A 26,497-nucleotide genomic window follows, 5' to 3' on the forward strand; every position below is an offset into this window, starting at 1 on the left:
AAGAGACTGGGATGGACTACTGAGGGAGGTGGTGGAGTCACCATCCCTGGAGGTGTTTAAGGCAAGATTGGATGTGACACTCTGTGACATGGTCTGGTTGGTGTGGTGGTGTTAGGTCATAGGCTGGGCTTGATGATCTTGGATGTCTCAATAATTCTGTGATTCTGTGATTTGGAAGCACATGAAATTATTTTACCCTTTATATTGGGTAGTGTCTTGTGTGCATTTCAATGCTTCATCTTTATTTTGTTTACTTTGCTTTTTTTTTTTCTCTTGTCGGGTACAGCAGGACTACAGTTACATGCAAAAGACCTGTACAGGAAACCTGCTGTTACCTAGCTAGGAATAGCAAGACCATTCTCTCTTCTTGTGTGCATTTCTCCTTCTATTGGCCTGAGACTGTAGTTTGTGTAGCACATTGTGAAACTGGGTAAGGCTATCCTTGGAACAAACCAAATAATAGCAAGAATGGTGTGTTGCTTTATTTATTATTGCAGGTTTTTCTCAGCAGAGAAAAGAAATTGTGCATTACCTTCTTTACCACCCCCTTCCAAAAAATTGCCTTCATTTGACACTTTCATCCTGCTCCTTGTCTTGCCAATATCAGGATCCTCATTTGTTCTTATTCTCCAGTCTCCCCACTGGTTGCCCTCAACCCACTCTATTTAAGTTAGTTTTTGATAGAAAAACCTAATGTAAATACTTCCTCCAACTTGTCCTCCTCACCCTCTTTTATGTCTCACCACAAGACATGCTGGTTTTAATGTCTTCTGTCTTAACTGAAGACAACCTCAACACCACTTCTATGGCTTCTTTCAGATGTATTTAGAGTCCTCTGAGACTCTGGTTAGGCTTCTGCTTCTCCAGTCGTCCTGCTCTCCTCCAGTCCATCCTTCAGCTTCTTTGCTCAGAAACCTTCAGTCACTACTTCCTAGCCCAAACTTACAATCAATACTTCATTCCCCTTATTTTAGATCCATCAACCATGTGCTTTGAGACCTTCTTCTTCAAGTCTTGTCCTTTTGGATGGCTCTTTTGCTCCTGGCTCTTTGGTGGTTTCTTCAGTACAGAATCGCAGCACAGATTGCCCTGTCTCTCTCACCAGGATGCTGTCGGATGGTATCAATCATTTTTGTGTCCTTTTCTTCTTCATTCCCACCTCATTGAATTAGCATATCTGACTGCATTAATCTGCCAAAGAAAAGGTTAAATCAGGGCTTTCATAATCTTCTTCAGGCACATTTGGCTTTGTTCAAACCAAATCTGAGTGGTTCTAGAGAGACCCCCCCTGGTTAAGTGCATGTAATGTTGCTTATTGCCCTGATATCAATCCAGCCTAGCTATGCTTTGCAATGTACATCTGAAATTATGTCTGTTGTAGTTTCTTCTGGAATCAGTTACACCATGAGGATGCTATTTTATGTGACTTCCTGGTTTTTTTTTACCCTGTCATTAAAATGTTCCAGTGAAATGCCTTAGTTCTTTCTTTCTTCTGAGTGATTTATTTCAGGAGCAGATCTCATCACAGCAAACAGTTCAGGCATCAGCTGAACTGAGGCCATAATGAAGACTCTCTTGTTAATATTTACATACAGAAATACATGAATTCATCATTCTGAAAATACACATCTACAGAATTATTAATGGAAAAGAGATACCAAAACTATTGCTGATTTTATACCACTGAGTTGTCTTTTATTGAGACAATCCTTTAGCAAGCTGCAAAAATTTACTTCTGCATAGCAAAGATCTTTTCATGTCAGAGAAACTATCTTTTGAAGACTTCTCTTCCCTCCTCCAAGTTGGTGTTGCTCAATGGAAATTAAATGCACTCAATGTTTCTTCTCCCATGTATGGCATACAAGTGGGTTTGCACAAAAGCCACTCATCAGAATATTGATTGAAACCAGTACAGCAGAGTAAATGATCAGACTCTATTGTCTGTAGAGTCTTCAGCTCCTTCAGCTGGGTAAAAATCGTGTCATCTGAGGCTCAAGTCACACCAAACCTGAGTCTGAACATATACAGCATTGCAGAATTGGCTAGGTAGTGAGTTTTACAGAGTGCTGTTGCTCCAATGATCTCTGCCATGCCTTGTGCAATCACACAGGTGAGTTTTGCTATCTATTAATGACAACATGTACTTTGGAAGGGCCATGGGGAAGGATAATTATTGCTAATGAAAAAAAAAACCAAGTATCTCTCACCCTACATCAGGACTGTAGAACATTGCAGGATCAGTGCCAGTGGCAGAAGATTCATCCCCACATTGCTGATGGAGCTTCCTGCTAGCAGCGGTTTTGCACTGCGGTGGAGATGATTCACTGTGTGAAAATGGTCTTCTGTATCCCCTGGCAACCAGGAACAGAATATATCTGTTCTTGTCTGGTAGCTTTCAAAAATACATCTGAAAAGTCATTTGTTTTCACAAGACAGTCATGCAACATTAGAAGCTCACTCCTACCTTTTCTTCATAAAGAATTGTTCATAAAGAATAGACAAAAGATAGACTTTTGGTGTTAGTCTTGTTAAGCACCAATTTATTCTAGCTCTTGATCAAACTGTAGGGCAATTTTTTTGGCATGATGTGATGTATTTCAGACTCCACCTGTGACTTTCTCATGCATGAAAAGCAATACTGTATTTTATGCAAGTTATGTTTACTGTTTAATATCCAATATTCTCCCATTTTTGTAGCAACACAGCACATCCCATTAGCTTTTCTCTTAGGCAGCTGAAATTCATTAAGTAGATGCTCAAAGGCTTGTGTCAAAGTAAGCACAAAAGATGCAGGTTCTTTTACTCAGGTTTGTTTTTCAGCAGCCATACCCTGTTCCCAGCAACTAGCAATTGATGCTGTTTCTAGAAATTACTCTGGTAATAATCACTCAGCAGCCTGTAGCTGAGTTGTTCAGAGTACAGTGCACATACCTGGAGAATTGTGTGATGATGTATAGAAGGCCTCAACCTTCCCAATTTTATTTTATAAATGTAAAACACAAGGAATAAAAAGTGATTTATCCAGGCGCTTACTGCATAGTTACAGTTTGCATGTACAGAGCAGTGGGGTTCTTCCAGGTTTAGTTATATTTCACACTGGTGAAGAGTTTTCATATGTAAAGTTCACAGGATGTTAGGGTGTAATGGGTTGGGGCAGACCCCCTCCCCACCACAGGCAGAAATAACGACTCAGGCAAACGGATTGCAAAAGTGATGAAAGTTTAAATAGAAAGCGGTGAATGTTACAGAAAACCCAAAGCGCAGTGACAAAGAAAGATCCCATCCCCACCTGAGGGTGCATGCAAAACCCCCAGGGCTCCTTCTTCCCCCTCCCTCTGCTGGGCTAGTCTCAGCTGGCCAGGCCTGAGACTGCCCATCCCCCTGTGGCCTTGGGCCTAATCAGGCCCATGGCCGGGAGATCTCTCCCCCAGTTACCAAGTCTCGGAGAGGGAAGGAAAGAGGAAGTGCCAGACTCCGCACTGGATCTTATAGTGGTGCAAAGAATTATGGTAGGAAATACACAATTTCCTGTGTCCATCCCTCTGGGCTGGACTTCTGGACACAGGAAGTGAATGTCCCAGGGGGGCACCCAGCTCAAACTACAACATAGGGGCAAACCCCCTGCCAGAGCAGGACCATAGAATCCAGCACAGGTCACACAGGAACACATCCAGACAGGGCTGGAAAGGCTCCAGAGAAGGAGACTCTACAACCTCTCTGGGCAGCCTGTTCCACTGCTCTGGAACCCTCACGGTGAAGAAGTTCTTCCTCATGTTGAGGTGGAACCTCCTGTGCTGCAGTTTTCATCCACTGCCCCTTGTCCTATCCCAGGGCACAAGTGAGCAGAGGCTGTACCTGTCCCTTCCTTCCTGAGCCCCAGCCCCTCAGCTATTGATAGACATTGATCAGATCCCTCTCAGTCTTCTCTCCAGACTAAACAGCCTTTCAGCAGTGAGAGGCACATCAGGCAGTGCTGCAGTCCCTTCAGCATCCCTGTAGCCCTCCCTTGGAGTCTCTCTAGGAGATCCCTGTTCCTGTTGAACTGGGGAGCCCAGAGCTGGATGCAATATTCCAGGTGAGGTTTCACCAGAGCAGAGTAGAAGGGGAGGAGAACCTCCCTGGATCTGCTGGACACACTCCCCTGAATGCTCCCCCATTGGTCTTCTTGGCCACCAGAGCACATTGCTGTCCCATGCAGAACTTCTTGTCCAGCAGGACACCCAGGTCCTTCTCCACAGGGCTGCTCTCCAGCAGATCACCTCCCAGGCTGTCCTGCTGCAGTGTGTTTTTCCTCCCCAACTGCAGGACTCTGCACTCATCCTTGTTGAACCTCAGTAGGTTCCTCTGTGCCCAGCTCTCAGTCTGTCAAAGTCTCGCTGAATGGCTGCACAGCCTTCAGACGTACCAGCCAAGCCTCTCAGTTAGATCAGAACAGATTATTCACTGTGTATTTTCATGTCCTAGCTAACTGTGTAGCAGCTCCCTGTCTGGACTGTCTATAGGGGAGAAGATACTTTTGTCTTGAAGGGATCAAGTGACTTTTGTTTGTTGTTTATTCTTGCTTATACAAATGCTGTAAGATGAACATTAAATCTGCAAATCTGAGATGTAAATCTAAATGGGAAGAAGCAAAAGAAACTCTGTTTCTCTTGAAATGTATGGAAGTGTATTTGAGAATTGAAATTTGTATTAATTATCTCCTGTAAACCATTCTTCAAGTTGAATTATGTTCAAATTGAAGTGCAGAAGTGACTACTCTGCTTAAAACAGAAAATAAAATTATAAAAGCATGTTTACGTTTCCCCCCCCCAGCTCTTCCTTGTCTTGTTCCATTGGTGTTGATTCAATATATTGTGCTTGAGTGACTGTGGTTCACCGGATCAGACCCAGTTCTGTGTGACACTCCAGGGGCCAGTGCCATTTGTCTGCTGAAATGTCTTGCAAAACAGAAACATCAATCACTGCAACCTGTGGCTGTTGTGCAGAAGTCATGGCTGTGTAAATTCTTTGATCACCCATGCTTGTCTTTTCAAAGATTTGAAACTCTGTTAAACCTCTGTTAAAACCTCCCTTTTCTCACTAGGAGAGGCTGAGGGAGCTGGGGTTGTTTAGCCTGGAGAAGAGGAGGCTCAGGGGAGACCTCATTGCTGCCTACAACTACCTGAAGGGAGGTTGTAGCCAGGAAGGGGTTGATCTCTTCTCTCAAGCAACCAGCACCAGAACAAGAGGACACAGTTTTAAGCTGTGTCAGGGGAAGTTTAGGCTGGAGCTGAGGAGAAAGTTCTTCCCAGAGAGAGTCGTTCACCATTGGAATGTGCTGCCCAGGGAGGTAGTGGAGTCACCATCCCTGGAGGTGTTCAAGAGGAGATTGGATGTGGCACTTGGTGCCATGGTCTAGTCATGAGGTCTGTGGTAACAGGTTGGACTTGATGATCTTTGAGGTCTCTTCCAACCTTGGTGATACTGTGATACTGTGAAAATATTCATTACTTTTGTCTCTCAGTGGAACAAGAGTGTTTGCCATGGAAATAGAGATTATTTACTTGTTTAGATTATACTTGCAAATACTGTGCTGCTGGGTTTGGTTTAGTTTTTTGTGTCTTTTGGGTTGTTGTTTTTCTTCTGGTTTTATTTGGTGGTTGTTTTTTTGGTTTGGGGGTTTTTGTTGGGTTTTGGGGTTTTTTTGGTTTTGATTTTTTTTTGTGGGGTTTGGGTTTTGTTTGGTTATTTTTTCCCCCCTTCCTTTTGTGATGTTTAGGCTGGTTTAGGGACACAGGACATCAGGTATCTAGTGTTGTTGCCTCTGGGGAGAAAGTTGTCTTTTGTGTTTTTGGCAACTGTTGAAGGGCAGTTTCCTTCTACTGGCATTCTGTGGTTCTATGATTATACTTCAAACTGTCCAAGATTCCCCTGGAAAGGGTTTCACCGTGCCATTAGTTATGTTAAGGTTTATTATTTCTGTCTTGCTTTTAGTATGTACATTTTAATACACCTATCTGATGTAGATGGCATTGAGTAGGCTGGTTCAGTTTTGCCAGATAAAATTTAATGAAGAGTGGCCTAATTGTTTCCTGCAAAATCTGTAAGATTTCAAGCCTGGAAATCTTAGATCCTGGTTTTGGAATGCTGGACATCTTATTTTCTAAAACAGCACAGTCTGACCATCAGGCAATTAGGCTCAGTTTTCACATGCTCATAATGTAAGCATTTACTAGTGAAGTTTTAAAAACAAATTCTTTTGTTTAGAAAACTCATAGTAAATAGATGGCAGTGTGTGGCAGTTTGAGGCTTGGTGTCTTTAAGGACCACAGAAGTCCCAGACCTCTAGAGGGGCCAGAGTGCCCAGGAGGTAGACTGGGTGATGTATTTCATACCCATGCTTCCCTACAAAACCAGCTGCAAAATCAATTTTCTTCCCTTTTCCCTCACTCTCTCCTCCTGAGAAGGATGCCCAGGCTCTCATCTCTTGGTGGGGGAGTGAGGCCTGGTGTCATCCTTGGCAATGCTGCCAAGCTGAATATTGTGCTGCGTCACAAATGGAGTGGTATGGAGGGTAAAGAGGCTTGGCAGGGAGGGGGCATGAAGGCTTGGGTTTGTTGGCCTGGTTGAGAGGGAGGTTTGTGTGGAGCTTTGGCTTAATGAGCTTCTGTGTTAAGGCCAGACTATGGATTCTGTGTATTTTATGTGCTTTGTACTGTTTTGTGTAGCTGTGAGTAGCCTTTCCATTTAAACTTTGCAATCCTATCCAATCCTTTGTGTGAGCAATTTGCTTTTACCCCCTTTAGAAGAGGCAAAAAAGCATCTGTCTTGCTTTAAACTATGACATGGTGTTTATTGTTTTCTAATTTGTGTGATGTCATAGATATCCTCTGACAACTATGAACCTGCAAGTGGCTTTCCAAATTACAGTTAGGGTACTTGCCTGCAATACCCCGTAGAAAGCATTCAGCAAGAATCCCCATCAAAATCAGCGTTCTTCATGAAAACCATACTTAAACAAGGAAGATGTCTGCTGGATTTTTGCTTGTGTCTCTTAAAAAGATGCAGAATGGCATTTGCCCTGCTTTCTCAATATAATACTCTAACATTTTTGCAGATAACAATCAATTGAAAAGTGGTGTAGGAGCCATTTGTATTCCCTATTAATATATTGTCTTTAACAGCCATGAGTAAAAGATGCAAATTCTCCTTATTTTGGAAAGGTCTATAGATTTGTTTAATGTCAAGTTCTGCATGGGACAGCCATGTGCCCTGGTGACCAAGAAGGCCAATGGGATCCTGGGGGGCATTCAGAGGAGTGTGTCCAGCAGGTCCAGGAAGGTTCTCTTCCCCCTCTACTCTGCCCTGGTGAAACCTCACCTGCAATATTGCATCCAGCTCTGGGCTCCCCAGTTCAGGAGGGACAGGGATCTCCTGGAGAGACTCCAAGGGAGGGCTACAAGTATGCTGATGATGATGCTGAAGGGACTGCAGCACTGTCTGCTGTGCCTCTCACTGCTGAAAGATGTGGGGCTGTTTAGTCTGGAGAGGAGAAGACTGAGAGGGATCTGATCAATGTCTATCAATAGCTGAGGGGCTGGAGCTCAGGAAGGAAGGGACAGGGACAGGCTCTGCTCACTTGTGCCCTGGGATAGAACAAGGGGCAATGGATGGAAACTGCAGCACAGGAGGTTCCACCTCAACATGAGGAAGAACTTCTTCACTGTGAGGGTTCCAGAGCAGTGGAACAGGCTGCCCAGAGAGGTTGTTGAGTCTCCTTCTCTGGAGCCTTTCCAGCCCTGTCTGGATGTGTTCCTGTGTGACCTGTGCTGGATTCTATGGTCCTGCTCTGGCAGGGGGGTTGGACTGAAGGATCTCCAGAGGTCTTTTCCAACGCCTGACATCCTGTGAGCCTGTCAGCCTGATTCTGAACTGTGTGTCTCTGGTTATGACAAGGGTTAAAACTGCTTCTGGGGACCTCTCCATTGTTCTTCTAATGCAGAAACCAATGAGATGTTATATTGCTGAAGGACAATCATAACTGAGTGAAAGAAATGGAGATATTAGACTAGCAAGGATTAAAACCTGACAGAAGAATTTTTTTTCTGATTGTAAATAAGAAGCTTCCAGACCCCTTGCCACATCCCAGTCTTGCAATATGAGTGTGGCATGTTAAAGTCTTGAGAAGTGTTTAAAAGTCATCACCCTGTGCTCTAACTGAAGCGGAACTTCTGGCACAAAGGTTCATGGCCATTTTACTGTAAGGTATAGTATGACAGGTAGGCAATGGCAATACTGGTTTGAGCATTCCCTCAATGCAGTTTATTCTGTTGAAAATGCGGTGTTCCACAAGCATGGTTTTGCAGCTGCAGTGTGTGTGCTAAAAGTTTCTTATGTTTGACTTGTTCATTTCCTCTATTCCAGTGGAAACCCTTACAAAAATCATTTGCCTCTATCCTCAGAGCAATGTCCTTTCAAAACCTGTCCTTTGTAGGCAGCATCTGAGGCAAGCAAATAGAAAATTTCCCCATCTTTAAAAGGCATGAAGAGCAGACCCATGAAAATTTTGTGCTGAACTCATGACCCCTGAAAGGTCAGGAACAGCAGTAGAACAGGAGCCAGAGTACAAAAGGAATATTGTGAGCCAGGGTTTTCAGCCCAGCTTGCTTAAACCTGGAGTGTTTCTGCTGTCTGCACATTCTATATATCTCAGAGTATTGTTTTTAATCCTTTCAGATACCAGTGTCTCCTGGAGTTCCTGGTGGTTTTAAGAGGAATTTGGGGGGATAGCTTTTGCTTGTTACTCAAGTCATGGCTCATGCCTAGAAGAGGGTAGCCACAGGCAGTTTGCTCTGTGTGATCCTGCCTCTGGAAGCAGCTGATGCAGTGACAACCACGCAGCCTCCCTGCAGCAGCCAAGCGGTGTTAGCACCTGCCATCACTTCTGTGGTGCTGAGGAGTGAAAGAGGCAGTGACAACGCCAAGAGAAACTTCTTTTTTTACCATAACTGAGCCTGTAGCAATTCTTGCAAGCAGTGGCAGCTGCTGAGAGCTAAAACTGTAGTGGCGGATGCAAGAAGGGAAGAGAAGCAGATGAAAGAGACTCAGTGGAGCCATGTGGAGAGACTGCCAGCAGATAAGGCAGGATGCTAGATGCTCTGTGGCAGAACATGAATATGGATAAACTCTAAGCCTGTAACGTGAGCCTGGGGCTTTGCTGACATGTCTCCTCATTTGCTTTGACTCTGGCTGATTTATTTTTGTGATAGCTTGACCAAAGCTATTTCAAGGAATACTGATTTATCACATTATGATCGAGCCAGTACTTTAACCTTTGTAGAATTGACAATCTGGAAAATAAATATATAATGCAATAGTGGAGATGCATGTTTCAGTGCTTCCAAATAAAACAGCTTTGTTCATTTTTTTTAAAAGTACTTTTCATTTGAAAAGCTCTTTATATTTTATTGCAGTTAAATGAATGGGAAAGGTGTGCTCAATTTTTCTCTCTGATTTAGCTATTAATGTTGAAGGGTAGGAAGATATTACACTCATTTGTATTCTTGGACATAATATAAATGAAAAATTAATATTTTATTGCTAATAGCTTTATAAAATGCTCTTCAGATATCTCAGCAAATTTAATATATAATTCCAATGTGAAACACAAAACAAAACCAAAATGCTCAGCTGAGGGCTCTAGAAATAACAATAATGCAATGCCTAAGTGCAGGCAATTTTTAACTTCTCTACTCCTTTGCGTGTTGCATCAGTTTCTTAAGAAATCCACTGTGGCCTGCCCAGGCTGTACAGAGCTTGGAGCTGAGAAGCTGTGTCAGATTAGAGGTCTACTCTATTCTCTGGGGAGACCTCACCTGGAATAATGTGTCCAGCTCTGTGGCCCTCAGCACATAAATGACATAGGCCTGATAGAGAAGGTCCAGAGGAGGGCTGGAGCACCTCTCCTGTGAAGACTGAGGGAGTTGGGGTTGTTCAGCCTAGAGAAGAGAAGGCTGTGGAGAGGCATAGAATCACAGAAAGTTAGGGGCTGGAAGAGACCTCCAAAGACCATGCAGTCCCACCCCTCAGCCAGAGCAGGATCACCTAGAGTTGGTCACATAGGAACCCAGCCAGGTGGGTTTTGAATGTCTCTAGAGAAGGAGACTCCACAACCTCTCTGGGCAGCCTGCTCCAGGGCTCCAGCACCCTCACAGTGAAAAAGATTTTCTTCTGTTTATGTGGAACCTCCTCTGCTCCAGCTTGCACCCGGTGCCACTTGTCCTATCATTGGACATCACTGAGCAGAGCCTGGATCCATCCTCCCAACACTGCCCTTCATGTCTTTATAAACATGAATGAGGGCACCCCTCAGGCTCCTCTGCTTCAAGCTGAAAAGCCCCAGCTCCCTCAGCCTGTCTTTATAAGGGAGATGTACCACTCCCTTAATCTCTGTGGCTCTGTGCTGGACTCTTTCAAGCAGTTCCCTGAGGTCCTTCTTGAACTGAGGGGCCCAGAACTTGGCACAGTATTCCAGATGCAGCCTCACGAGGACAGAGTAGGTATTCCAGTACCTGAATGGGGACTACAAGAAAGCTGGGGAGGAACTGTTTACAAAGGCTTGTAGCAATACAGTGAAGGGCAACCATTTTACACTGGAGAAGGGTGGATTTAGATTGGACATTAGGAAGAAGTTCTTTACTAGGAGGGTGTTGCAACACTGGAACAGGTTGCCCGGGAAGGTGGTGGATCCCCATCCCTGGAGACATTCAAGGATTGACGGGGCTCTGAGTAACCTGATCTAGTTGGGGATGCCCCTGCTGACTGCAGTGGGTTTGAACTAGGTGTCCTTTAAAGATTCCTCCCAACCCAGTGCATTCTGTGATTCTATGGTATTTTTCAGATGTGCAGTATCTGACCAGCTGTGTTGGTAGAAAACCATTTTTATGGCACCTGCATCCCATCAACAACCTAAGGAGATTCTTTCAGTCAGTTTGCTGTGTGTGTATGTATTTTTATATCTAAATAGATGCACAATTTATATTTTACATATATATGTATGTATACATATATACAATTTATAGTATATATATTTTAATGTAGTTTTTATATATCAGCATATATATGTGTGGGCTGAAAGGGACAAGTGTTGACCAAAGGAAGGGAGAAAGGTAGAGAAGGTGGGAAGGCTTGCAGGTTCAAATGGGTGGCACAACAGGAGTAGTGCTGGAGAAAAGGTGGGAAGGCTCACAGGTGTGGGAAATAGGGTGAGTAGAAGATGCTGTGCAAATACAGTAAGAAAGAGCAGACAATCTTGACAGGTCTGGATTTGAGCAGGTGGGAAGAGAAATAAGGATTAGACTTGAGAAGAGAAAAAGAACGTGAATAGGTTACTGCCGTTGGGGTCTTTCTTATTGAACCCTCTGCCAGGGAGCTGACATTTCCCTTCTACCTTACCCATGTTTATCTTTCCTTTAGTCATGAAAGTTGCTGCCTGAAGGTAGAAACTCAGCATACCACATATGTGCCAAATCAGGGAATATTTGTTCTGCTGTGACCAACTCCACTTTGGAACCTGCTTCCTAAACCAAACAAAAAATGCAGATTTGGCATGCTTCAAGACAGTGTCTATGGCAATCAGAGATTCTGCATTTCAGGAGCTGAATATTGCCTTGTATTGTGCAAAAGAATCCAACTCGCTGAAGGCAATAAAAAATGTTACTCTTAAAACCACTGTGAAGCAAATGACATGGCAAGGCTTACTAAATGTTTGCCTTTTGTTTCTGACATCATACAGAAGAAGTGCTGCAGCCAGGGAATGTGTATTTCAGATTGTTAAATGTCATTTGCTTCTTTACTTGCAGTGAGGAAAAAAATAAATAAATCTGTCTTCCTTGATTTAGCAGCAGACATACAGAGATGTTTAGAATGTCTCCTTTGAGCTGTTATTGGGGAAGTCAAGACAGCTTTGAGAATGATGCCTCTGCATCTAAATAAGTTAAAATACCCTGTCAGAAGTGGTTCCAGACTTAAATTGTAAAAACCCTTCTGAGAACTGATGAAGAAGTGAGAATAATTGCAGTCACAACATTTAGAAAGTGCAAAGTGGCTTGTTACAATCTCAGTGAAATGCATAGCAATTGAAGGCATCTGAATCCTTTCGAGAAGCACAGGAAAATAAATCAGAGCTTCCCACTAACACACCAGTGTGAAAGTCTGGCAATGTTCTTTTTGGTGCTTACAGGGTAAAACAAAGGTAGAGAACAACTGGGTGATTGAACAGCAAATTATGACTGAAAATCACAGAATCACAGAATTATTGAGGCTGGAATAGACCTCTGAGATCATCAAGCCCAGCCTATGACCCAACATCAGACTGGAGCCCAATTATGTTCCGATGTAAAAGATACGGTTCATTAGTATTATGAACCATTGTCCTCATTCAGACTTGTGCCAGGTGTGTTCTCATGCTGTCACTGTATTACCATCACTGTGTCAGTAGCTTTAATTTTGGCATGGGGGATTCTGACCATGCTGGCGTGGTCTGTTCACCTTGCCCAGCACCAGATGCCATGTAAAGGATGTTGGGCGAGATTCCTCCCGAAAGGAGCCTGGAACCAGGTGTTTGCTCAGAGTTCCTGCAAACTCAGTCTCTAAAACAAACACTACTGGACATGCAAATGCTGTTAAGGGACAGAGCAGCATCTGAAATTAATTGAGATGACATTTCCCCACTGCCATTTCCCAGCTCAGGTGATTAGCTTTGTTTGCATTGTGAGAGGAACGGAGGCTAATCTGTCTAGCCCTACACTAAGTGCTGGTCAACAGTCAGTTGGTAATTGAACCACGGAAAGCTTGCCTTGGCTGTCCACAGCTCACCTGCTGGCATTAAAAGAGGTAGGCAAGAAGCTGTGGTGGCTGCAGTTTCTGGTTCAGCCCTGCAATGGGAGCTGTGAAAGCTCAGGCCAGATGCAATATCCACACAGGCTCCTAAGCTATGGGATCAGTAAACTCTAGGCAGTGGAGCAGGCAAATGCCTGAATGTAACATTAAAATGTTTCAGATAGCAATTGCAAGTAGTAGTAATTAATAAAAGTGATTATATATACACTTATGAATAGAAGACACGTGAAATGGATTGATAAATAGACACCAGGATAATAGTCAAAGGTGTTAAACAACAGTTCTAAACACATTTTAAGGAAGCAAGTATATTATCAGTAAGTAAGATGGAGAATGTTGGGGAGAATGAGTCCAAACTGGTGCAAGGTGGGAGATGAAAGCTCATTTCGTGTGCCTGCCGCTTTTTGTTATAGAACTAATCTGTATTTCTCTGGCTCAATTGTTTATAGCAGTTGTATTTGCAGAAAGTGTATGGATCAACAAAACCACCTCATTTGTTAATTACATTAAATAACATTTAATTAGGCAGAGAGGAACCTAATGAGGTTCCACAAGGATGAGTGCAGAGTCCTGCATCTGGGAAGGAGTAATACACTGCAGCAGTACAGGTTAGAAGGTTGATCTGATGGAGAGCAGCCCTGTGGAAAAGGACCTGGGAGTGCTGGTGGACAAGTTCTGCATGGGACAGCAATGTGTCCTGGTGGCCAGGAAGGCCAGAGGGATCCTGGGGTGCATTCAGAGGAGTGTGTCCAGGAGATCCAAGGAGGTTCTCCTCCCCCTCTACTCTGCCCTGGGGAGCTCTCACCTGCAATATTGCATCCAGTTCTGGGCTCTCCAGTTCAGGAGGGACAGGGATCTCCTGGAGAGACTCCAAGGGAGGGCTACAAGGATGCTGAAGGGCCTGAAGCACTGCCTGGTGAAGAGAGGCTGAGAGCCCTGGGGCTGTTTAGTCTGGAGAGGAGAAGACTGAGAGGGGATCTGATCAATGACTATCAGTATCTGAGGACTGGGGGTCAGAAAGCAAGGGACAGGGACAGGCTCTGCTCAGTTGCACCCTGGGATAGAACAAGGGGCAATGGATGGAAACTGCAGCACAGGAAGTTCCACCTCAACATGAGGAAGAACTTCTTCACCGTGAGGGTCCCAGAGCCCTGGAGCAGGCTGCCCAGAGAGATTGTGGAGTCTCCTTCTCTGGAGCCTTTCCACCCCTGTCTGGATGTGTTCCTGTGTGACCTGTGCTGGATTCTATGGTCCTGCTCTGTCAGGGGGTCAGACTCAAAGATCTCCAGAGGTCCCTTCCAACCCCTAACATCCTGTGAACCTGTTAATAATATAGACATTAAATAATATATAATAATATTAAATAATACAGAGGCTGTGAAAGTGTGTAGGGAAGCATTGTGCACTGGATAATAATATTTAAGCACACTATTTCATAAAGATGTTGTGCAGACCCATTAATAAATCTACCTGCAGGTCTTTGATTACCCTCAATATATCCAAATGTCACTTCTGAGCTTGCTGACTGCACTGGTTTAGTTTCCTAGTTTTACTCAACTTCTAGATTATAAAATGATACTTAGTGGCGTCACTTAGGATACAACTCAAACAGTTGGTTCAATAGTCATACACTACTGCATAGAAATAGCTATATTGTACACAGATTGTCTTTTCTTTAGTGATTATAAAGATTTATTTGATCTCTAGCTCTAATATCCACAGAAGGTTTTCATAGTATTAACTTCTGAGATCAATAAGTTGTGACACTGATCTCCAGAGAAGCCAGTGGCTGCCAAATTTCATGGCAGTGTTTACCCTTGTTGAGAAGCAGTTGTAGCAAATTAAATTGGCTGCAGACAGTGGGTGAGATACAGTGGATTGTCTGTGGTTTATGGCACAATTAACAAAGTTGGATACACAGGTTTCTGCCTAGAGAAGATCTGATTAAAGACAAGAGTCTGTAGCAAGAAAATTGGTGGTTTATGAGGTGAGGTGAATCTGTTCTTGTTCAAAGAATAGACTGGAAGATGACAATTGCTTTCAGGGGATCATGGCTTTAGCTAGGTGCATTGATTGTGTACTTGATCTTCTGTATTGCTGGAAGGACTCTAACTACATTCTCTAATCTGCTGCTAGACAACTTACATCAGTATGCAGGTTTTAAAAGCATCTGGTTTGAGGCAAGTGGAAGAAAACAAAACATTTCTGGCATTGCTCTCCAAGGAACCCACCTGGATACATTCCTGTGTCAGCTTCCGTAAGTGGTCCTGCTTTGTAGGGGGGTTGGACTCAATGATCTCTGAAGGTCCCTTCAACCCCTAGCATTCTGTGATTCTCTGATCAGCATGGCCTAGCAGTGACTCCGTGGTGCCCATCCAGTTTCTTAATGAATCACGAATCATAGGATTGTCTGGAGTCCCTATTACAGGAAGGATCTGGAGGTGCTGGAAGGTGTCCAGAGAAGGGCCATGAGGATGAGCAGAAGGCTGGAGCTGCTCTGCTTTGGAGACAGACTGAGAGAGTTGGGGCTGTTCAGTCTGAAGAGAAAGCTCCAAGGAGACCTTCTTGTGGTCTTCCAGTATCTGAAGGGGACTACAAGAAAGCTGGGGAGGGACTTGTCAGGGAGTGATAGGACTGGGGGGAATGGAGCAAAACTAGAAGTGGGTAGATTCAGATTGGATGTTAGGAAGAAGTTGTTCCCCATGAGGGTGGTGAGAGACTGGCACAGGTTGCCCAGGAAGGTGGTGGAAGCCTCATCTCTAGAGGTTTTTGCAGCCAGGCTGGATGTGGCTGTGAGCAACCTGCTGCAGTGTGAGGTGTCCCTGGCCTTGGCAGTGGGGTTGGAACTGGATGGTCCTTGAGGTTCCTCCCAACCCTGACAATTCTGTGATTCCATGAAAATTCTAATACTATCCATCTGCTAGGCTGCCAGCTTCAAATTAAAAAATGATGACCTAAAAGCACTGAAATGAAAGCTTACAGAGTTGGTTTTGAGATGGGTGAGATGGCATTATCTAAGCTGTTGTTCTGAGACACACTTGAATTGCTAGGGGTTCAGTCATTTTTAAATGGGAGCTTAGGTGATTTAAGCTTTTGAAATGCTCTGCCCTCCAGAGTTTTTCAGCAACACAAGGAAAAGGCTCAGTCTAACAAAACCCAAATCTGCCATCACTATGTGGAAAAAAAAACTATTTTAAAATGTTACAGCTGCAAGGCAAAGTATTGCAAAGTAGCAGCTAGCCCAGCTTATTTAATTTTGTCTCTTATGTATAATTATGGTGCAAATGGTGTTTAACATCTACCAGTTTAAAGGTGTGATAATACCTTAATGCTGTAGGATCTTCTGGTTAAATAATAACTAAAATCTGCCAGCGTTCAGACAGACCCAAAGTAGCTGTTTGCAATGAGGAGTGGTTTAGGTAACTATGCTGGGTTGAAGCAGCCCCCTCTCCCCACCACAGGCAGAAATAAACAAACGGATTGCAAAAGTGATGAAAGTTTAAATAGAAAGCAGTGAATGTTTACAGACAGCCCGAAGCGCAGTGACAAAGAAAGATCCCAAAGCAAACCCAGAGGCATCCTATTGCCACCTGAGGGTTCACCCAAGACCCCCAGGGCTCCTTCTTTCCCCTCCCTCTGCTGGGCTAGTCTCAGCTGGCCAGGTCTGAGACTGCCCACTCCCCGTGGCCTTGGGCCTAGCCCGGCCCAAAGCCAGCAGACATCTCCCCCAGTAACCGGCTGGCGGAGGAGGAAGAAAGAGCAAGTGCTAGACCCCGCACTGGATCTCATAGTGGTGCAAAGAATCATGGTAGGAAATACACAATTTCCTGTGTCCACCCCTCTGGGCTGGACTTCTGGACACAGGAAGTAAACACAGCAGGGGGCACCCAGCTCAAACTACAACAGTAACTAATAAAAAGTTATTGGGTGAATTCCTTGCAGTGACCGGGGTTTTTTTTTTGCTATATATGGAGTTTCAGCCTGCAAAGCATGATCATGACAAATACCCTGTGGATGGTAAATTTAGGTGGGAGGTGTGATGTTGTCTGAGATTGTTAATATGTCCCTTCAGGAGGGCAGGCTGGCAACTTAAAGCAGTGATTAGTTTGGAAAGTTGGGGTTTTTTTAATAGCTTGAGAAAAAACACTTTTGGTACTGTCTCACTTAATTCTCCACTATAATAAACTTTGTTAGATCCACTGCATTTAATTAACTTACACTGGCAGAGAAGCTGCTCTGCATTTCTTAGAGAGGAAAATTACTAAAGCTATTGGAGGGGACACCAAAGCTATTGGAAGATATGTGTAAGTGGACAGCTGGAGTCAGACACAGACTTCCGCCAATGCTCCTCTCTAGCCAGACTCAAACCATTTGCAGTCCAGAAACTATGTAGTTACAGTGCCCCTACAAACATACCCTACCTCTCTGCAGCAGCTCAGGCATGGTGCCACAGCCACATGGCTGCCAGGCAACCAGCACCAGAACAAGGGGACACAGTCTCAAGATGTGCCAGGGGAGGTTTAGACTCGAAGTGAGGAAAAAGTTCTTCACTGAGCGAGTCATTCGTCATTGGAATGTGCTGCCCAGGGAGGCGGTGGAGTCGCCGTCCCTGGAGGTATTCAAGGGGAGATTGGACGTGGCACTTGGTGCCATGGTCTAGTCGTGAGGTCTGTTGGGACAGGTTGGTCTTGATGATCCTTGGGGTCTCTTCCAACCTTAGTTATACTGTGATACTGTGATGTCATCCAGACCTAGGAAGAAAGAAGTGCAAGAACCTCACACTGCCTGGGCTGCCTCATGTCCAGCTAACATGGAAGAGCAATTTTTTTCTGAGGTTATTGTGCAGATGGGCCCTGAGATGTTTTGTCAAAGCAACTTTGGCATCCCCAGGGCTGTTTGACCTTAGATTCCAGGTAGCACTGAAGAACTTGCAGCTCGTGTAGTGTGCAGGTACCACTCTGCTTTGCAGATCTGCACACTGCAACTGTTTCAGTGCTTAGAAGATTGGACTGCCTTCCTGCATGCTTCTGATTGCAAATTAGGGCACTTAGTTTGGAAAGCAGCAACCTGATCTTTTTTCCCTCTCAGGTTGTTTCAAAGAGAAGTTGTCCTCAGCTGGGTTGTTGGCTTTGGAGACAGAACATTCTCACAGAGGAAGTCTTTATGAGTTTAATCTAAGACTTCACTTCCTTTTAGTAAAGTTTATCAGCCAGCTTCCTTGATGGTCCAGGTGCAGAAGTCTTTGTTAAAACTGATGTTTCTGGATAACAGAGCAATGGATTCAACATAGATTATTGGCTTTCTGATGTGTTATAATCTCCCTTATTCTTCAACAGCTTCTCAGTTGTTGAGGCTTGCTTTCTTTCAGGAAATAACTGCCATGACTCCCTTCTTTCTCCCTTGGTTGCATCCCTTCTGTTTAGCAAGAAACTATTGTCTTTTGTTTCAAGTGTGGTGTAACTGGTAAGAATCTCATTCAACAAAGTGATTTTCTCACTAGGTGTTGACTCTGAGGTCTGTACCCCGTGTTCAGATTGGACATAAGGATTGCATGCCCAAATTTCATTTCAGTTTCCATCCTGTACCAGTTGGTTGAGTAAAACAGGGTATCTCTGCATAAAAATCTTGTGATGAATGAACTGTTAGAACTTGGTGGGTGGAGCAGGATTTGGGCTTATCGAACAAGCTATGATTCACAGGGATGTGAAACCAGATGTCTAATTAGTTACTTGCTTAAGCTGAATTCATTAAAGCATTCTGCATTGCAGTGCCCCTGTGTGAAAAGGAAGTTAACTTCTAGGCTGTGCAAACTTGTGTTTTTATATTCTCCATCACTTCTTTTCTGTTTCACCAGAGAGAGATGGTGAATGGTGCCACATCCAGTTGGTGGCCAGTCACTAGTAGATCAGTGTAGGGCCCAATCCTCTTCATTATCTTTATTGATGATCTGGACAAGGAGATAGAGCCCACTATCACTGAGTTTGCAGATGACACCAAGCTGGGGACAGGACTTGATATGTTAGAGAGTAGGAGGGCTCTGCAGAGGGACCTTGTCAGGCTGGAAAGATGGACAAAGTCCAAGGGCATGAGATTTGACAAGTCTTAAGGGGGTTAAGGACCCAAGGAGTCCCAGGTATTCTGGTTTTCACCAGCATCAGCCTTGGTGTCTTTTATGTATGTTTTTCAATCCAGATTTTGTTCTTGTATTATTTTTACCATTCCAGTGATTAAGTTTCCACACCTCATATCAGTTGCCTCTGTAAATACGACCATGCCAGCCAACAGATTGCTGAAATACTGATTAAAAAAGAGTGAGCTGTTGGATCAGTCATTCAAGTGTTTTGACTGGACAGGTCTGCTGTGGTGTGCCAGCTTTTGTTCATTAGCAACGTTGCTGTTTATGGCTCTTTCCCTGTGTTAGTGCTCATTTGTGAGATATATTGACTTGTGTGACAGTGATCTTTCTTTTACACTGTGATCCAAATGCTTTCCTGCAATGTATTGCTTTCCTGTTCATTTTGCATCTTAACTTAGCTATTGGGCCACCCATCTAAAACCAAATAACTTAAAAAAATAAATGTATGCTTGCTTGTTCTGCATGAACACATTTTTGTGTTCTATAGCTTTTGTTACTCTTTTGTAGACACAGTATGCTTGCATAGTTCTGCATGCATTTCAATCTTTGAGTGGAGAGTTCATTTGAAGTAAAGAAAATGCAGAGTACTTAAGCAATAATGAAATATTTTTAGTAACTAAAGGTAAATACACTTCATACTGCATTTGCTTTGTCAGTCTGAGTCTGTTGAATATTTCAGTGTTATTTTTTAACTTTTTCTTTTCTTTTCTTTTCTTTTCTTTTCTTTTCTTTTCTTTTCTTTTCTTTTCTTTTTTTCTTCTCTTCTCTTCTCTTCTCTTCTCTTCTCTTCTCTTCTCTTCTCTTCTCTTCTCTTCTCTTCTCTTCTCTTCTCTTCTCTTCTCTTCTCTTCTCTTCTCTTCTCTTCTCTTCTCTTCTCTTCTCTTCTCTTCTCTTCTTTTCTTTCTCCTTTTCTTTTTTCTCCTCCTCTCCTCTCCTCTCTTCTCCTCTCCTCTCCTGTTCAAACCTCTCAGAACCTCTCCGAACCTCTCCTCTCCGAACCTCTCCAAACCTCTCCCCCCCCTCCCCTCCCCCCCCTCCCCTCCCCTCCCCTCCCCTCCCCTTCCCTCCCCTTCCCTTCCCTTCCCTTCCCTTCCCTTCCCTTCCCTTCCCTTCCCTTCCCTTCCCTTCCCTTCCCTTCCCTTCCCTTCCCTTCCCTTCCCTTCCCTTCCCTCCCCTCCCCTCATTTTGTGGTTCTTTTCCCAGACTGTAAAAAGCTGTCCCCAGAGCTTGACTGGAAATGCAAACACCTGTGTGCTTTTCTTTCAGAGCACAGACATGAGCCCAGCTAGTAGCACCACCTCACTCCCTGTTAGCCCTCTTCCCGAGGAGCCGTTATTTTTCAAGGTACATTTCACTACTTTCATAGTCAATGCTGTGGGGGGGGTTTGGCTTGCCATGCTTTCTGCTCTGCTGTGACATGCTGTTATTGCTGCTTCCTTTTCTTCAGAGAGCTCTGATATCAGCAGATGTTGCTGTATGTATCTGTGTATGCCAGGCAGTTCTCAAGAAAGACCTAGCAAAAACCAGCATTGATTTTGAGGTGACCTGATCTATACACTGTGTTTTTATCCACCTCATCTGCCTGTGGTACATTTAAATGTGTCCATTCCTCTGTGTAATTTTTCATCAACAGATTTCTCTTTGTGTTGCAATTAAAGTCCACATTTTAATGAAATCATGGTTTGTTACCCCGAAGACACAGGACATGTCAAAGCATGGTTTCGACATCAGTCCAGCATAAGCCACAGCCTTCTCATCTTAGTTAATTTTAATAACAAATTATGAGATAAGATCTGCAGCCTCAAAAGCTTTACACTGCAAGGAACAAATGGCCTTGTGTCACATTTTCACCTGGCTTCATGGTCACCAGCCCTGCGACACAGAAGGGCCTTAAACACAGTCTGACTCTTGGAAGAGGTCTCCTGGGGCCTTCCAGGTGCTCAGAGTGGTGCTGTGCACACAGGCATAGTGGTTGCCTCACCAGTTGTTTGCTGGGAAAAGGAAGAGGGCAGTTGGAGTTTTAAACCTTTGCCTCAAATGTGAGCCATAATATAAACAAAGCTACACTCAGGGGAACATTCCCTTTAAAATGTCTTCTTTCCCCAGGCATTTTTTGCCTAACATCTGAAGAAAGTTAGCAGTTTGGGTTGTGTTTCCCCCCTGCTTTGTGATGATGCTGAATTAAAGCTGATAAAGTAGAACTAATGAAGTTTAATGATTTAAAGGTGGTGTCTCTCCTGCACATGCCTCCAGTGTAGAAAATAGCAGCTCCCTTCACACCTGGGCAAGGCCATAACAAACGTTGGCTTTGGGTTTTTTCCCCCCAATATTTTGTATGTCTATGCAAGAGCTGTGCCCTGCAGTTCATCACCTGTCAGACATCCAGCTCATTCCCTCACTCCTGTTGGCAGGATGGTTAAGGACTATGCTTGCTGAGGAATTGCATCAGTGGAGGTACAGATGGGTATCTGTTGTCTCTGATTCCCATTCCTCTTTTGGGATTTCATGTTCTCAAGACCTGGAGCTCTCAATCAGATTTTGATGAAATTGAGCAATGTTGTGCCACCAGAGTACAGAGTTATGTCTTTTTTTCTTGGGAAGGCCACAAGAAATGTACATTCAAAATATTCTGAGCATTTTAAAGCATATTTGGTAGTTGTTGTTTCTCCCCATGCCTGGGAAACCCCTAAGATACACTGCATACAAAGAAAGAGGCTTCTTAGGTGAGATAAAGGTGTAAGAAGTAAGAAATTCTAATTTGAAATAGTCACAATGAAATCTCCTACTTGAATTCTCAGGTGTGGTAAGCAAACCCTGCTCTGTTTGCATCAGGAGCAGTCAGACAAATACACCACGGTGCCTTTACTTGTGTTTAAAGAAAATGGTGCTTGTGTAGCTCAAAAGGGTTTGTAAGTTACTTCTTTGAAGTGTCATTGTTGATCTAATAAAAATATGAAGGTATTTCTTCATATTAAAAGTCTCCTTCTGTTGTATTTTATAATAGAAAACGTTAGAAGAAACTGGGGAAAAAAGAAAAGAAAAGCAAGGCAGGAAGCATTATTTAATCTTCTATTTTCAGTTAATTTTTGGAATGGGAAACATTTTCATTTGGAATTCAAGTAAAATAGAGGCCAGACTGGGAAAAAGTCAAATACATCTCACAGCCAATGCCCTTAAGTAGAAATAAAAGTAATATCAAATGTAAGTTTCTGTTTTTTCTCCCTGGCTCACTCCAAGAGAGAGCAATATTTTTCCAGCAGTGCTGTGAGTGACTGGTTTTACAAGCCATAAACCTCTCTGAATCCTGTCAGTCTGTAGCACTGGCTTCTGATGAGGGATGATGCATTTCCCTTAGCAACACGATAATAACCTTTTCCACCTCCTTGATGCAGAAATGAAGATGAATGCATTCTGTGGTTCTGGAAACACAGGTGTAACAAAGCAGGGCAGTGTAAATGCTGTGTCTTTGGGACAGTTGAAATCTCTGAGCTAATGAGCTCTTATATTAGGCTGTGAAATGAAACCAAGCCCCTGCTCTCACTCATACCTGGTTTTGTACCAAGAAAGAGAGACTGTCCTTTCCTGGATTTAGTCAGTCCTCTTCACCAGAAAGTCTGAATTCTTGCATAAAGAAGGAATGCAAATCCTATCATCATACTCTCATTACATGTGACTTCACCAAAGCAGATGCCTGTCATTTTTTGTCCCACAGGACATGAGATCTATAAATATGAAGCAGAACCTGAGCTTATTGAATAATATTTTGAGATTTTGAATTTAATCTAAGGAAAATTGGAAGCAGGATTCCCACAGGAATGCTTTCATCTTGCATCTCAGCTCCGGTGGCACTGAACTCAGCTACCATTTTGCAACATACTGCACATGCTGTGAAAGATCCCAATCGTGTGAGACCGTAGTCAGACATATGTGGAGGAGAGTCTTTCCCAGTACAGCAAGAGCTGCTCTACCTGGGTCCTGTCAAGAAGGTCATTTTAATGGATTTGATATGTTTTGTTTTTCAAGGCAGACCCTGTGAAGAAGTGTCAGTGATACCTAGCAAAAGGAACAGGAAACAATTGAGTAAGAAATAAGTGCAGCCAACTCCAGTGTGGTGGATTTGTTCTCTGTTTAATCCTGAAATCCCTCCTGAGAACATGAATGCAGAGATATCTTTAATGCCATTCAGCAACCTGCACTCCAGAGCTGTGGTTACTAGTGATACAGCAGCGGAGTTTGGGGTTGCTTGAAGAAAGAGCAACATTGCACAGCAGTACAGCTGTTTGTTTGACTTGGGGTTTCCTTCTGTCCTGCAGTCAGCATTTTGGGCAGTCTTCAGAAGCTGTGCAAAGCATCCTGTGCAGACGTGTGTGCAGACTTGCACACATGCATATATGCACTCTTGAAAAGCTTTTCTAAACTGATTCTTGACAAAACATTCCTAGGCATTTCTTTTTAGCAGTGGTTATTTTGATGTCAAATTCCAGCTTGCAGTCATCTGCTGTCTTCTTGTGGTTAAATTTACTTAAAACAAACAAACAAATAAACAAACATAAAAAAACCCACAAAAGCTCATCTGCTTTGTTGGTGGTATTGCTCACAAAATTTTCTGTAGGGAGGATCGTGTCCAGAGAAGGGCAACGAAGTTGGTGAGGGGTTTGAAACACAAGCCCTATGAGGAGAGGCTGAGGGAGCTGGGGTTGCTTAGCCTGGAGAAGAGGAGGCTCAGGGGAGACCTTATTGCTCTCTACAACTACCTTAAGGGAGGTTGTAGATAGGCAGAGGTTGGTCTCTTCTCCCAGGCAGCCAGCACCAGAACAAGAGGACAGTCTCAAGTGGCAACAGGAGAGGTTTAGGCTGGAGGTTAGGAAGAAGTTCTATACAGAGAGAGTGATTGCCCATTGGAATGGGCTGCCCGGGGAGGTGGTGGAGTCACCATCATTGTAGGTATTCAGGAGGAGGCTTGATAGGGTGCTTGGTGGCATGGTTTAGTTGATTAGGTGGTGTTGGATTAGTTGATAGGTTGGATGCGATGATCTTGAAGGTCTCTTCCAACCTGGTCTGGTCTATTCTATTCTATTCTATTCTATTCTATTCTATTCTATTCTATTCTATTCTATGTTCCTTTCAACAGAAGTTTATCCTTATGTTCCTGTATAATATTTCTTGAAGAATTAGAACCTTATTGTTAGAGTTTGCAACTAAAATTTAGTCCTAAACAAAATTTCCCCAGGGTTTGGGACCGTTCAAGAGGGGTGGACTCCTCGGAGTTTGCATTATGATAATGCTAAGCCCATCTAATTCAGTTGGTCTGAAGAATAATAGCAACAGATAGGTTAACATCATTCCTCTGGAGTACTGAAAACCTTCTGTCTTGCAGCAGAGTTGTTTTGTGCGCTCCTGGCTCTGGGCTGCTGGATCTTGCTGCTCCACTGCTGGGGTTCAGACTGTGCTCTCTTCCTTCTGACCTTGGGCCTTTGCTATTTGATTTCTGTAAGAGGTACAAGGGGGAGGGGGAGGCTGAGCCTTCCTTGGGGCCCTTTCTCCCTAAGTGGGGGGGTAAGGGAGGTGGAAGGGGAAATTTTGGGGGCTGTTAAACTGTGTCTAGATTTGTGACTATATTTTGTACAGGTTTGTTGCATTTATACTGGTAGATTTAGGGGGCGGTTGTAAATGCAATTCCATTTTTACTTCCAAATTGTGAGTGTGGTGGATTTGTTCTCGGGGGGCAGATTTACTGAAAGAGAAATGGTTGGTGGGATCTAGTTCAACCCTTAACACTTACCTAGGGGAAAAATATTAGAAAAAATTCAGAATGAAGAATTTTAGATACAGTAGAGCAGATTGGTATTTGTCACACAAGCTTAGCTCAAGTGTTATTCTCTGTCATATAGCAAACTGTACCTGGCTGAAGTGAGAGTGACTTTTAATTGTGAATACTTCTATCTGTTCTCATAAGCTGTAATGAAAAACAATCTTATTGTTCATGGAGCAGATCAGTGAAGGCAAGGGTGTTTCTGAAAGCGCAGCTTACCAGGCAATGTCTCCTCCAGTCTTTAGAGCCTGCTCCTTGCCTTTCTCATTACACTGTGCTTTATTCTCATAGCATTTTATTATTTTTAAATTATTCTGAAATGCAGTGTCAGGAACCTTTAAGAAGGGACCTGTGGCAGCCACTCAGTACTTAAGATAATCTAACATTACCTAATTATACCTTATCTTTTCTAATGGTCACCAGTCTCACTGGCTATTAGCCATAACCAAGTTGTAAATAGTAACCAGAATAGTAATTAATTATAGCAATGTTTAATTCTATTTCAGTTCCACGATTAATCTCAACTATGCTTTACTAATTGACATTAAACTTAAGAAAAAACACCCTCTTTGCATTCTTTCCTTTCTGCTTTGAGTGAGCCAAGAATTTCCTTCATCATTTAATATCTTACTGTGTTCTGGCATCTGCAATTCATACTCTTAATGCTAATTCCCTGAGTGGGAGTGGAAGTGGTAGCACGAGTAGCAAAAGTTGAGTCCTCAGCAGTGTTACCACTGGCAGAGGTGTAATAAGGTACAGATCTATCCTAAATTTGGTCTGTACTAATAGCTCTGCCATTTTCCCTGCAGCTCTAAAGGCTCTGTAAATGCAGGTCTCCCTGGCAGCTCATGATATTCACATGGACAGCTTTAACAAGAGATACATTTTCCGTCTGGTCAATAATCAGATTATAAATTTTACTGCAGATGTTGGGGGAAAATTGATATGACAGTCACAATAATAATTGCTAGCTGGCCAGGGTGACTTATCTTTAAGAGCATGGCTTTACCTATCCAGATGAAGAATGAAGTCTTGTCCATAGTCAGCAACGATGACAGCTTTCAACAGCTTCTTGTACCAGTTGACACACACAGAAGGCTCCAGGGAGACCTAAGGCTCCAGGGAGACTGGCAGGCTCCAGGGAGCCTGCAGTACCTGCAGGGGCTACAAGAAGGCTGCAGAGAGACTGTTTGCAAAGGCCTGCAGGTACAGGACGAGCAACAATGGCTTCAAACTAGAGCAGAGCAGATTTAGATTGGATGTAGGGAACAAGTTCTGCACCATGAGACTGCTGGAACACTGGGACAGGTTGCCAAGGGAGGTGGTTGGGGCCCCATCCCTGGATGTATTCAAGGTGAGGCTGCACTTTGGAGGTCCTTTCCAACCCCGACCATTCTGTGATTGCATGATTCTAACCATGTACAAGTACATAAAGGGTGACTTTCATGAGGAGGGAGACTTCATTTGTACCAAGAGTCCCATAGTAAAGACAAGGGGTACTGGATACAAGTTGCTACAGGGGACATTCAGGCTGGATGACAGAAAAAAAAAATCACCATTTGAGTTAATAGACATTGGAGTAAGCTCCCAAGGGAGGTAGTGGATTCCCCTACATTAGACAGTTTCAGGGCTCAGCTTGACGTGGTGCTGGGCAACCTCATTTAAACTAT

At 43.6% G+C, this 26,497-nt stretch overlaps 1 protein-coding gene across 1 annotated transcript in view; it reads left to right on the forward strand.

Moving 5' to 3' along the window:
* Positions 1–26,497, forward strand: part of CCSER1 (coiled-coil serine rich protein 1) — a 903,890-nt gene that overhangs the window by 369,298 nt on the left and 508,095 nt on the right. The window contains exon 8 of the mRNA XM_054163290.1: positions 20,282–20,359. Coding sequence (XP_054019265.1) covers positions 20,282–20,359 — 78 coding nt within the window. The remainder of the gene's footprint in view (positions 1–20,281; positions 20,360–26,497) is intronic.

Source organism: Dryobates pubescens, chromosome 1, assembly GCF_014839835.1.
Source record: "Dryobates pubescens isolate bDryPub1 chromosome 1, bDryPub1.pri, whole genome shotgun sequence".
NCBI lineage: Eukaryota > Metazoa > Chordata > Aves > Piciformes > Picidae > Dryobates > Dryobates pubescens.